The 13212-nt window shown below is 34.4% G+C and overlaps 1 protein-coding gene across 2 annotated transcripts; it reads left to right on the plus strand.

The window, feature by feature from the left end:
• The first annotated feature begins 301 nt into the window (after positions 1-301).
• On the plus strand, positions 302-7177 carry LOC122281649 (ras-related protein RABD2c). Of its 2 annotated transcripts, none has more exons than XM_043093350.1 (8): positions 302-530; positions 1475-1547; positions 5122-5169; positions 5260-5307; positions 6046-6117; positions 6227-6382; positions 6479-6582; positions 6836-7177. In XM_043093350.1, the coding sequence occupies exons 1-8, from the start codon at positions 517-519 to the stop codon at positions 6927-6929; spliced, it is 609 nt and encodes a 202-aa protein (XP_042949284.1). In that variant the 5' UTR covers positions 302-516; the 3' UTR covers positions 6930-7177. The 2 variants fall into 2 exon arrangements, with proteins under 2 accessions (XP_042949284.1, XP_042949283.1); XM_043093349.1 differs by lacking the exon at positions 302-530 and adding an exon at positions 1205-1351.
• The last annotated feature ends 6035 nt before the right edge of the window (positions 7178-13212 follow it).

Below are 13212 nucleotides of genomic sequence, written 5' to 3' on the forward strand. Positions count from 1 at the left end.
AGTGCATTAAGAATATACTAATTATATTTGTCTTTAATTAATTAATATATAGTAAAAAATTATATATATTGTTTTATGATATTGACACTTGATTAAAATTAAAAAATCAAACCAAATTAGATCAAAACCGAGATTATCAATAAAGATAACCGATTAGAAATCGGCTCTTATAAATATAAAACTGAATAGAATCAAACCATACAAGTTACTCTCAATCTGAGTGGTGAAGTTCGTAAATTGCTTGGGTTGTATAACACGTGCCAATATTCCGTTGCTTTTGCTACGTCACCCATAGTCACCATTTCCGGGTCCTTTTGGCTTTTAAGAGTTCGCACCCCAACATTCCCTTCTCTCCATTTCCTCGATTTCTCCCTTCACATTTTGAATCTCTCTCTCTCTGTCTGAGTCAGGCGATTCGTTGTAGTTACGGTCAAATTATCGCCTGGAAAAAAGCATTCGACTCCATCGTTTCGTTGAGATTCTTGTTATTTAATCGACCCCCATCCTAACTTAGCTATGAATCCCGACTAGTAAGCTTAATTTGTCCTCAATTAGCCTTTTTCCGTTTCATTTTTTTTCGCATGGAGTTCGAATTCTATTCCTTTTCCTATTTGTCTTGAATTGTTTTTTTTTCCCCTGGTGAATTCGTCCAGATCTATGGTGGTTTATTGCTCAATTGCCTAAAAAAAATGTTTCCTTTCATTTCTATTAATCTATGTTGCCATGTTTGTATCTTAATTTCGCTTGGATGATTGTGTATTTGGATTTAGCTCATGGATTTTTAGATCTAGATTTTTTTTTCTGCCAGATCCGCTATCCCGAAACGGATCGGGTGATTTTTATTATAGCTTGGTAAAAGGCATGCAAATTGGGTGGGGAAATTTTGGTTTAACCGACTGAGCCATCGAAAGCGCAATTCTTAGTAATCCAAGATTTTGGTCGAGTGCTTGTAAGTTCAGGATAAATTCAGGTTGCGTGAACGTATTTAGTTGACCATGCCGACAAAATATTTTGAGAAAAAGTTGAATGAAAATTTACCTATTTATTCATTGTCATGAGTACGGATCTAGCAAATAGCAACCAGTTTTAAGAGTGCTTTAACCGTGTTGATTCTCTTCATGATTGTAAGAATCGTATGATAAATCGTATTGGCATATTTATTTGTATTGAATGTAATTTTAGAAACCTAATTTAAGGCATGGATTTTGATCAGTAACTGTTGGCAGAAATGGTGGGCAATCCTGTTTGTTTGAGCTCTTATGGGTTTCATGGATTTCTCTGAGTAGTTTACTATCGTTTGCATATTTATTGGCAAACTGGTGCTTATGAAGTTTCATTTTTGGTTTTCAAGGCAAGCTATAGTTCTATATATTCATTTTTCCTTTATGAATGGATTTGTGGCTTTTGCATATTTCTCCTTTAACATAGAAAAAACATGATAAATAATTTTCCATTCTTTTTTTCTTATTTGCAGCGACTATTTGTTTAAGCTTTTGCTTATTGGGGATTCTGGTGTTGGCAAATCTTGTCTGCTTCTGAGGTTTGCTGTGAGTTTTTAGTGCCCTTTGTTCTTATATTCTATAAACTGAATGCATGTTTTATTCTATTAAGAGAATTCTGATATGGGTGTATGCGTTAATGAGTGCGTTGCCTTGGCTTCAGTCAAACAACTTACATAGGCTAATGATTGCCATGGAGTGATGTAACACCCCGTTCCCATAGGATAGAGATGTTACTAACGTACATAACATAATGTCCGGTAAAGAGATTCATATCTTGAAATACCTCATTTATTGAAAACATTAATTAAGCTGAACATAATTGTTTTTTAAACCATGAAACTAAAAACGTAAAGTAAAACATAAACTAAACCTACGAGTGACTTTGTATCCAAAAAATCATAAAAGAAAACTAAGTCCTTGCACTAGATCTACTCGTGGTCCTCCAACTTTACGTCCTCCCAATCATCATCTGTGACAGTTAAACGTAGGAGAAAACAAAGAAACAAACAAAAAAGTGAGTCAAATACTTAGTAAATAGCACATCATACCGTAAAACATAATTTAGCTTAGACTTAATTTGTGAAAGACTCTTCAAACAAACATATATCATTCACAGATTCTCATAGCATGTCTTTCATCATCAACATGAGCGAAAACATAATAATCATGGCAAACATATAATGTGAATGTATAAATTACTTGTATATCTTATCTTTCACTTATTATATGGTGAACCAAGCTTGATTCTGTAGCACCTCATAACTTGTCATAACATGAAGTGAAATACACTCGAGTCTGTGTTTCACTTAACATAAGGTAAACCACGTTTAAGTCCGTGACACCACATTACATAACTTGTGGTGAACACGCTTAGGTCTGTGTCACCCTTAACATAACTTGTGATGAACACGCTTAGGTTTGTGTCATCCTTAACATGACTTGTGATAAATATGCTTAGGTCTGTGTCACTCTTAACATAACTTATGATGAACACACTTAGGTCCGTGTCACCCCTAACATAACTTAGAGTGAAACACGCTTAGGTGTTTCACTTAACATATAGTGGACAATGCTTAGGTTCGTGGCACCGTCTTAATATAGCTTGTAGTGAATACGTTTAGGTCCGTGCTACACTTAAACATCTTATCTTTCTTTATGCGTGAGAACTTATTGAATATCATGAACTTTTCTAGCATGGCATATACTTGTAGATGGCATAACATGGCATAGCATACATGGCATATTCTTGTACATGACATTATATGTTCTAAACAAAAACATTCCATGGCATACATGATCTGAGTTCTGTGTGGACTTTACATGATATACTTAATCCAAATACTTCCATGACATCACATAGCACATATGATTTAATCACTACATAAACATGGCATACATGATCTAGGTACTACATAAACATGGCATACATAATCTGGCTATTTTATTACAAGGCATACTTGACTTAAATTACTACATGAATATTTCATGGCTTCCATGTGATTTAGAATCATTCACTTAATTAAACAACAAATTCATTCATATAAGCATAATGTCATAATTCATCAAAGATCGTGAATGGAATCTAACTTTGACTTAGCTCGTAGTATAGCATTGACAAACGTCATATTTTCACATACCATTAGAAAATTTACAGTACACATGCAATTATATGATCATACTAATTACCTCTTAACGCTGCTTCCACAATCTCACGTTGTAGCTCGTACCCTATACAAGGCACTAACCGTTATTAACTTTTATAGAAAAACGTGTCGTAGCATTCTAAATTCTTAAAATAATACCAAAGAGATAATTTAATAACTATTCAATTATACAAAGATTACATAAAATAATATTATTCAAAACTCATATCATATTACTTAATATTCTGTGTAAACATATATCTTAATAATTTTATAAAAATTTAGTTAAAGGTCAATTGGAATATTAACTAAAATAATAGGCTAAAACAAATATAAAAAAATACTTTAAAAGTATACTTTAAAATATGCTTAAAAGCCCTTAAATATTTTCTGATAAAAACAAGTCTATGACTAATATATTTATTTAAGTAAAACAGCCCACTCAAGTACACTAAAACAGTTTCTCGTAAAATACCATCAACTCACATTAAACAGTATGCTAATTTATAAAATCAACCTACTTAAAATAATAAATATTTTCTGAAAAATAGTAAAACAAACCCACCTAAATTAAACAAGTCCAGTTAAAAGTCTAACAGGTTCATTTAAAAGCTATGCCCAACACCCTTAAAAAGAAAGCACTTGGTCGAATGCGCTTAATGCCCAAGGACCCATTATAAATTAAAGAATCTGGTCAAGGATAAAAGAGGCTAAGGGTCAAAGGCATATATGTGATTATGAAAACATTGGAGGGGCTTTTTGGGAAGTCTGAAACATAACTAATAAAAGGAATACAGCAGCTTACGGGAGTGGCTTGCAACAAACTGGCCGAGAGAAGGAGACCCACTGCGATGGTGGATCTGGATGCTAGCCACAGTGGCACAAGCTGGAGAGAGAGAGAGAGAGAGAGAGAGAGAGAGAGAGAGCAATCTTAGAGAGAGAAACTGAAAACTCAAACAACCGAGGGGGAGGAAGGGTGTGTGTGACGGCAGTGACTTACCTGAGAGAGTGGGTGCGACGGCACAAGGCTGGCTGGTAGTTTCTAGCACCGTCGGTGGTGCTCCGACGTCCAGGGGTGGTTGGCGATGGCTGGGCAGAGTACTAAGCTATGCGAGCTATTTTTTTTTTTTAAACCCTCTCTGTCGACTAGATTTCTGAATGATTAATCTGTGGGTTTCATGGGATTTTTATAGACAAAAGGAAGGGAGCTTACGTGAGTGATATGGAGATTGGATAAAGTTTGGAGTTGGGAGTTTGTTTCCAATTAGGGGACTACTCAACTGGGAACTAGAGGATGACTATACTTTAGGAACCTATTCGTGCGGGAATACCAACACTGAGAGGATAATTGCTTTAAAGTGGGAACGAATTCTAATTCAAAATTATAACATAATTCTACCCAATAGTTAAGGTTACTCTACTTAAATTAATAATAATAAATATAATATTAATAAAAATTACACTTTCGGGATCGGGATATTACAAGTGATTTTTTCTTTATCATGGAAATCGAAAGTCTTCTGACTATTGTCTAGGAATTCAATTTTCATAATGCTATATCAAAATCATTATTGTTGTTATATATATATATTTTATAACATCTACCTGGAATGGGATAACCTATGAACTTTTTCTTTAGAAAATATTTTATGCCCGCGGTTTCTGGTCCAGCGATTCCGTAAGAGAGAGTTTTAAATTGTGATTCTGGTTCATATGAAACTGAATTCAAGTATAAGCATTTGCTTTTAGTGCAGGATAGCCAAAGGAAAAAAAAAATATTCGTTGTTTTATGGTTTTTCATCCAAATTTATAGGATATATCTTGTACTTACGTGATATATCTTGTACTTATGTGATCAATAAATGTACTTGTTGTAATATCCTTCTTATCAAGGTTTGCTGGTCCAACTTTTTATGATTCTTTTAAAGAGAGAACTTTATATGCTTTATAATTATATTCTATTCTTTGGGAACCAGGATGATTCATATCTTGATAGCTACATCAGCACCATTGGAGTTGACTTTGTAAGTATTCATTTGCCTAACTATTGGTTTCTATCATAAAAATTTTCAACATAAATATACAGCAATAACCTCTTCTATTCTGTTTTGTAGAAAATTCGCACTGTGGAACAAGATGGGAAGACCATTAAACTCCAGATTGTAAGTTTATGAATTGCTATGTTATTTCTTCATTTGTCATCTATAAGTTTATGACTTCCCATGCGATTGCTTCTCTTGTCTTGGAAAATTCTAGTTCCATCATTAGTATTGTTGTCCAGTGCAATCAAGTTGAATTTCATGGGTGTGAATTCTTCATTCTGTTGGGGGACATAGTACATACCAGGCTTTTTATATTAATGAAGATGTCTAGCTGAAAGATTTGTATGATTTTGAAATGTCCAAGCCTAAAAATTAGGTTTAATTGTTGATATATGTTGATGAGTTAAATCTTTATAGCGCAACATTATCAAATCTTGTTGTCTTTATACCATTGTGTTGGCTGGGTTTGTCAACAAATTTTCAAGTATTGTACAAGAACAGTATTGTACAACCAGGCAGTCAAAATGGTTGTTATCTTGGTTGATAATAATATGAACTTCCATGAACTGGAGTTATATTTTAAGTAGGCCCGGTGACTTAAAAAAGAAATGTAAGTTGCTTTTCTGCTCAATCAATCTCTTTTGTGCTATAAAAAATTATATAGAGACAAATATTACACTTCTTCTGCACAACTCTCTAGTAATATTGTTATTTCTTGAATTTATAAGAATTTTGTTATACTTTGATGGGTATTCAAATAATAATAATACTTTATTAGAGAGTTGTGTAATAGTTGTGGTCATATAATTTCCCACTATAAAAAATGACTAAATGCTGTTCCATCCTCGGAAAATTCAGTGGGACACTGCTGGTCAAGAACGTTTCAGGACGATCACTAGCAGCTACTACCGCGGGGCTCATGGAATTATTGTAAGTTCTGAATTTTCTATTTCATTTAATTAGTGCTTGCTTCTTTCATTTCTGAGTTGGTGGCAGCTCTTGTAAGAAATTTGTCTCAAGGTGGTGGCTGTCTGGACAGGTTGTTTATGATGTCACAGATCAGGAGAGCTTCAACAACGTTAAGCAATGGTTGAATGAAATTGATCGCTATGCGAGTGAAAATGTGAACAAGCTTCTAGTTGGCAACAAATGTGACCTCACAGCAAATAAAGTTGTGTCCTATGAAACAGCCAAGGTAATACTAAATTTGTCAGGTTTTCCATTGTCATTTGATAGTACTTGCTTACTTGAAAAGTAACATCTATGTTTACATTTGCTCTTCCCTTTTTAGGCATTTGCGGATGAAATTGGGATCCCTTTTATGGAAACAAGTGCTAAAAATTCGACCAATGTGGAACAAGCTTTCATGGCTATGGCTGCTGAAATCAAGAATAGGTAATGTGCTTATATGGCTTTTATGTCGTCATAATATCATATGGTTGCGGAAGCAAATCCATGGAACATAGTTTTGGTGGTTTGGCAATGGTCCTTTTTTTTTTTTCCCCAAAAAGATGATGACGAAACCGTAGTTCTCTATGTGAAATCTGAGTCCAATTAATTAATTATTTATGCATATTGCAAGATGATTGACCGTTAATCATTTCTGATGCTCTCTCTCTCTCTGTCTCTCTCTCTCTCTCTCATGCAGGATGGCAAGCCAACCCATGAACAATGCCAGGCCTCCAACAGTGCAAATTCGGGGACAGCCTGTAAACCAGAAGTCTGGTTGCTGCTCTTCTTAAAGGGAAGAAGTATTAGGGGGTTCATGATGTGTCTGTGTTTAGCTGTGGCATGTTAAACTAGTCTTATTAATACTTTTGATATGAACAAATATTGTTAAATTGTTGTCGGTGCAGCACTTTGTTAAATTCCATTCTTTTTAATGTATTTGATTTTAAAAAACGATTGTACAAATTAGGATATTGGTGAATAGCAGTACTCTCATCTGCGACACTTTCTGGTGAATGACAGTACTCTGCGACTTCTGTTACCTCAAATTTCTTATGGGAAAGTCTTGATGATTGAGAGTGACCGGTTTTAACCTAGGGGAGCCGAGTGTTCACCCTCAGTTCACTCGTATCTCACTATGTTGAGGTTATATTGTCGATTAATTTTTACATTTCTTTTAAAAAATGAAGGATAGTCCAAAAGTGATAAAAGTGTCTTATTTTTCGTAGTTTACATAATGGGGTTTGTAGCATTTCTAATGTTATTGAGGCTTCATTGGATGAGAAAACTAATAATGAATGGCGAAGAATATAACAAAATGAGCAACTAAATAAATAGAAGGAAGACCAAATATGTTGCATGCAAATTGATGGGCTCCAAGGTGGACAGTCTTTAAAGATCTCTTGTAAATTTCAAATGAAGTAACTACAAGATCAAGAGTTTAGAAGAGTAAGAAAGCAATGCAATGATAAGTGCAATTCACTTGGGATAAGTTTAGCAAGAGTTTAATATTCAAGATGAGCTTGAGAGAAGGAGATTTAATTCTCATTCACATGATACAAGTAATGGAAGAGTGCAACAGAAATTATGACCTATTATTATGTTTGTGATTGAAAGGTTTGGACTTGTTTATTTCATTCAAAAGACTTATTTTATTAGTTTAAGATAATTGAGTTTATTATGAGAATAACTTAAGGGCATGTTGGGAAAGTAATTATCTTGTTGAACTAGGGTTTCAAGAGGGTTATTGTAGTCGAGTTACTTTAGCCGTGACACTATTCACTCAGGGCAATTTTGGAAGGTGGGGGCTTTATTTTACCTAGGTTTTGCGAAGTTTTAGTTTAAATACTCTTTATTGCCTCATTTTGAAGTTTATGAAAGTTTATGAAAATTGATTAATTTTATTTATTGTAAGTTGAGTTTATCTTCTCTTGTTTTTCATTGAATGTTTGAACTTATCAAAAGTAAATCACAACCTCTGTGGCGTTCATCTTTTGTAATCTGGATTCTTGAGACATGTTTTTTAATGGGTCTAGATTTTAATAAAATTTAGGTTTTTGGAACGAGTTCCTCAACAGGTCTAGATTTTTCATCCATTGACTTAATTTTGACATTTTTAGGGTGAGTTTTCAAATTGATTGTGAGTTCAATGGATTCCAATTCATGGATTCATATCATTTGGTATTCAGAGCAATGTTTATAATCAGGTCTGATTTTTTTTTTTTAATTTCTGCATCTTTAGATTTAATTCTTAGGGCTTCATTATTCTAGGGTTCAAAAAAAAAAAAAAAAAGTGCCGAAATTCCTTATTATTGGGCTGCTGAATTTTGCTTCATTAGGGTTTCTAAATTCTAGGGCTTCCTGCATCTTTAAATTGTCAATTGCTTGGAGTTCCGTTTCATTGTTTCCTTTTACTTTTGTCAATTCTTGCGTATTTGATTTCAATTGTTTGATTTACACAATTGAATATTGTTATTTGTGATTGAAAGGAAAAGAAAAGAAAATAAAATAAAATAAAAGAAAATTCGAGAAAAGAAATTTGCTTGAGCCTTATCATCAAAGTGGCTAAATACAATACTATAGTTTGTATCCTGTTTTGAATTTACTCTTTCCCTCGTATAATTTCCGTGAATCTCGTGTCATTTTATTCCTTCCATGTTTTCACTTTTTCATGTTTTTTGGACCTAATTACTAGTTGGAATAAAACAAGATTGTACTGTCTTGATTGAGTTCAACTAATTCTTAAAGAACTTGAGTGGAAAAACTCATGAAGTAAAAGGAAAGAGAGAGTGAGATCATTATCGGGAAAAAACCAAATAAGAGTGAAACACAAGTGAAGTGTCATTATTCGAGCGTAAATGCATAAGGGAGTGTGTGAGGTTTTTACAACTAGCATTCTTTTTGTGTAGCACATTACGATGTTTCATCATAGTGACTCAACACTGAAGGGTGGCAGACAATTCATTTTTTGTACTGCAGTCCATGCAACAAAAGTTTGAAAGGTTAAATTTGGCATTGGGGAAAGTGATGGATAAGATGGATCAACAAAATGTATTGATTAGAAATCTGCAAAGTAGGAGGAGATAGGAGGAGACATGAGCCTAGTATTGAACATGAGTATAAGAATGAGGACTATGATGAGTCTCTTGTTGTCAGACGTGCTCTCAATACACAAAGCAAGATGGATGATACAGAGCAGCAGATAGAGAATATTTTTCATACTAGATGCCACATCAACAACATGGTATGTAGTATGATCATTGATAGAAGGAGTTGTACTAATGTGGCTAACACTACTTTAGTTGAGAAATTGAATTTACCTACCTTGAAACACCATAGACCATATAAGTTAAAGTGGTTGAATGATTATGGGGAGGATAGGGTAAATAAGCAAGTTCTAGTTTCTTTTTCAATTGAGAAGTATAAGGAAGTGGTACTTTGTGATGTAGTACCTATGCATGCTGACCATATTTTGTTGGGGAGGCCATGACAGTATGATAGGAGAGTGATCTATGATGGGTTTAGGAACATGTACAATTTTGAAACTGATGAAAAAACAATTAAAGTTGCTCCTTTAACTCCAACACAAATCCATGAGGACCAACTGAAACTGAAAAGTAAAGATAAAAAAAGAAAGAGTGAAAGTAAGGTTAATTAAAAAAGAAAAAGTGAAAGTTAGGTTGATCAAAAGAGAGAGAGAGAGAGAAAGTGAGATTGATAAAAAAAGAAAGAGCGAAAGTGAGATTGCTCAAAAAAGAGAGTAAAAGTGAGGCTGAGCGAAAAAGAAATAGTGGGAGTGAGATTGAGATTGAGGAAAAAAGAAATAGTGAGACCAAAAAGGGGAGAGAGAAAAGTGTGAGAAAAAAGATGAAGGTGAGGCTGAAATCTAAAAAAAAAAAAAAGAGAGAGAGAATTAGTTGAAACAACAATTGTGAGGCTGAGAGTTCAAAATAAGATGTTAGAAAAGAGAGTGAAAGAAAAGAGAGTGAAAAGGAAAAAGAAAGTGAAAGAAAAAAAGAGAGTGAAAAGAAAAAGGAGAGTGAAAAGAAAAGCGAGAGTGAAGAAAATGAGAGAAAAACAAATAGAGAAATAAGTTTTTATATTAAGACGAATTTTAATTCTAATGAATTTAATGAATCTTTACCTAGTGTTATTATCTCTTTGTTGCAGGGATATAAGGTCGTAATTTCTAGCTGTGTGTTTAGTGGATTGCAACCTATTAGAGAGATAGAGCAATACATTGATTTTGTACCAAGTGCGACAATCCCTACCCAACATTTCTTTGAATAACATGAGTCCTTGACGCACTTGAAGGGACAAGGTAAGTTGACTAGAATGCATACCAAGTGGGGGGAATGTATTGAGACTTTTCCTCATGTAATCAAGTACACACAAAGTAAGGAAAATTTTATGGTTAATGCATTAGCAAGAAGGTATGGCATTATCTTCATTTTGGATTCAAAGTTATTGAGATTTAAATATGACACGAAATTGCATGTTAATGATGATGACTTTGATAGTGTGTATGAAGTATGTGAGAAATCATCATTTGGTAAGTTCTATAGACTAGATTGGTACTTATTTAGAGAGAATAGACTTTCTATGCGTGAGTTGCTTGTGTGTGGAGTACATGGAGGTGGTTTGATGGATCATTTTGGTGTAAAGAAGATTTTAGACGTATTGCATGAACGTTTGTGAGAGTATTATTTGCCATTCATTGACTTCTTGCATGAACATTTGTGGAAGTGTATCATTAGCCTTTCATTGAGTTTGCACATAATTGGAGTGGTCATTTTGGTGTCAAGAAAACCTTAGACATTTTGCATGAACATTTCTTTTGGCATAAGATGAGAAGAGACGTCAATCACATTTATGGCAGGTGCATTATATGTAGAAAAACCAAATCTAAAGTTTTGCCACATGGGTTGTATACCCCCTTACCCGTTCCTAGTGAGCCATGGGTAGACATATCTATGAATTTTGTTTTGGAGCTGCCTAGGACAAAAAGGGGAAGAGATTCTATTTTTATGATTGTGGATAGATTTAGTAAAATGAAACATTTCATTCCATGTCATAAAACTGATGATGCCACAAACAAAGCTAATTTATTTTTCAGGGAAATAGTGCGACTTCATGGTGTGTCTAGGAGTATTGTTTCTGATAGGGACGTGAAATTTCTTAACTACTTTTGGAGGGTTTTGTGGGAAAAATTAGGTACTAAGTTTTTATTTTTTACTACTTGCCATCCACAAATTGACGACCAGACTAAAATAGTTAATAGGACTTTAACTTAGCTCTTACACTGTTGTTCATAAGACTTTAAAAATTTGGGAAGATTGTTTGCCATTTATAGAGTTTGCATATAATAAAACCAAGCATACACTGCTATTTCATATTCTCCTTGTGAAGTTGTTTATGTTTTAATCTACTTACTCGTTTAACTTTGATGTTTTTGTTTGTTGATGACAGGAGTAGCTTGGATAGACCTTCTCAAATTTTTGAGAAAATTAATGACACTTCATATGTAGTGGATCTTCCAGGTAAGTATTATGTGTCTATTATTTTCAATGTTACTGATCTGTTTCCCTTTGATGTAAGAGGAGATTCGATGTCGAATACTTTTGAGTAGAAGGGAAATGATGGGCTCTAAGGTGGACAGAGTCTTAAAGATCCCTTGCAAGTTTCAAATGGGCAATCTCAAGATTTAGAACCAAGAAGAGTAAAGAAGTAATATAAGAATTGGTACAATCCACTTGGGACGAGTATAGTAAGAGCCTAATATTCAAGATGAGCTTGAGAGAAGGAGATCCAATTCTCGTCTATGTGATACAAGCAATGGAAGCGTGAAACATAAATTATGGCCTATTATTATGTTTATGTGATTGAAAGGCTTGGACTTGTTTATTTCATTCAAAAGGCTTATTTTATTAGTTTAGAATAATGGAGTTTATTATGAGAAGGACTTAAGGGAATGTTGGGAAAGTAATTTTCTTGTTGAACTAGGGTTTCAAGAGGGTTACTGTAGCCAAGTTACTATAGCTTTGGCACTATTCACTCAAGGGCATTTTTAGAAGATGGGGGCTTTATTTTACCTAGGGTTTTGTGAGGTTTTAGTTTAAACACTCTTTATTGCCTCATTTTGAAGTTTATGAAAGTTTATGAAAATTAATAAATTTTATTTATTGTGTGTTGAGTTTGCCTCATTTTGTTCTTCATTGAATGTTTGAACTTATCAAAGGTAAATTACAACTTTTGTGGCGTTCCTCCTTTGTAATCTAGGTTCTTGAGACAGGTTCTTCAACGGATCTAAATTTTAATATAATCTAGGTTCTTGAAACAAGTTCCTCAACAGGTCTAGATTTTCCATCCATTAACTTGATTTTGGTTTTCTTAGGGTGAGTTTTCAAATTGACTGTAGCTTCAAAGGATTCCAATTATGCTAGTTCAGATCACAAACCTCCAAGCAAATGAAATGAAAATAGTTCATAGTAAAGTTACTGAGCATTCAATATCCAAATCATCACATAATATAATTATCTTGGACTCCAGGTCTATTATGATGCATGAAAATCATCTATGTTTATTAACATGTGACACACAGTCTTCCCTTAGAATAGTCATACATACACCGTGGGCTCCCTTCATACATACACGAGATGCCTGGCTTTGCACCTCGTCCTTGACTACAATGTCCTCTAGCCTTTGCTAGCCAAGAGGCCACAACTTTTGACATGAGAGCATTACTAAGGAGGGAACAAGTTCTCACTCTTGGGCCATGTAGGGTTTGCCCCACTTAGGGTCTAGTCGGCCTAGGAAAATAGCCCAATGAGGATGGAAGGAAAAAGGGAGGCTGGGTTTAGCCCAAGGGGGGGTCTGCCCAACAGGAATGAGGGTTGCACTCCTAGCATGCTCTGCAGCCTACACAGTCAGACAGTGTACACACTGCATTAATTGCACAGGGGAGCTGTCATAAAAGGATTGGCACACCGCATTAAATGAGCACCACTACTTCTACCATCGGGTTAGTGGGAACACCATCCCTCACCTACCAACCCATGCAGGAACGAGAAGAGACAG

This window comes from Carya illinoinensis, chromosome 11 (genome assembly GCF_018687715.1).
Source record: "Carya illinoinensis cultivar Pawnee chromosome 11, C.illinoinensisPawnee_v1, whole genome shotgun sequence".
Classification (NCBI taxonomy): Eukaryota; Viridiplantae; Streptophyta; class Magnoliopsida; order Fagales; family Juglandaceae; genus Carya; species Carya illinoinensis.

Coding starts and splice junctions, on each gene's coding strand:
- LOC122281649 (XM_043093349.1), top strand. CDS start 1,326: ATGAAGTTTCATTTTTGGTTTTCAAG. Junction 1,352..1,474: donor TTTCATTTTTGGTTTTCAAG/GCAAGCTATAGT, acceptor TCTTATTTGCAG/CGACTATTTGTTTAAGCTTT. Junction 6,583..6,835: donor GCTGCTGAAATCAAGAATAG/GTAATGTGCTTA, acceptor TCTCTCATGCAG/GATGGCAAGCCAACCCATGA.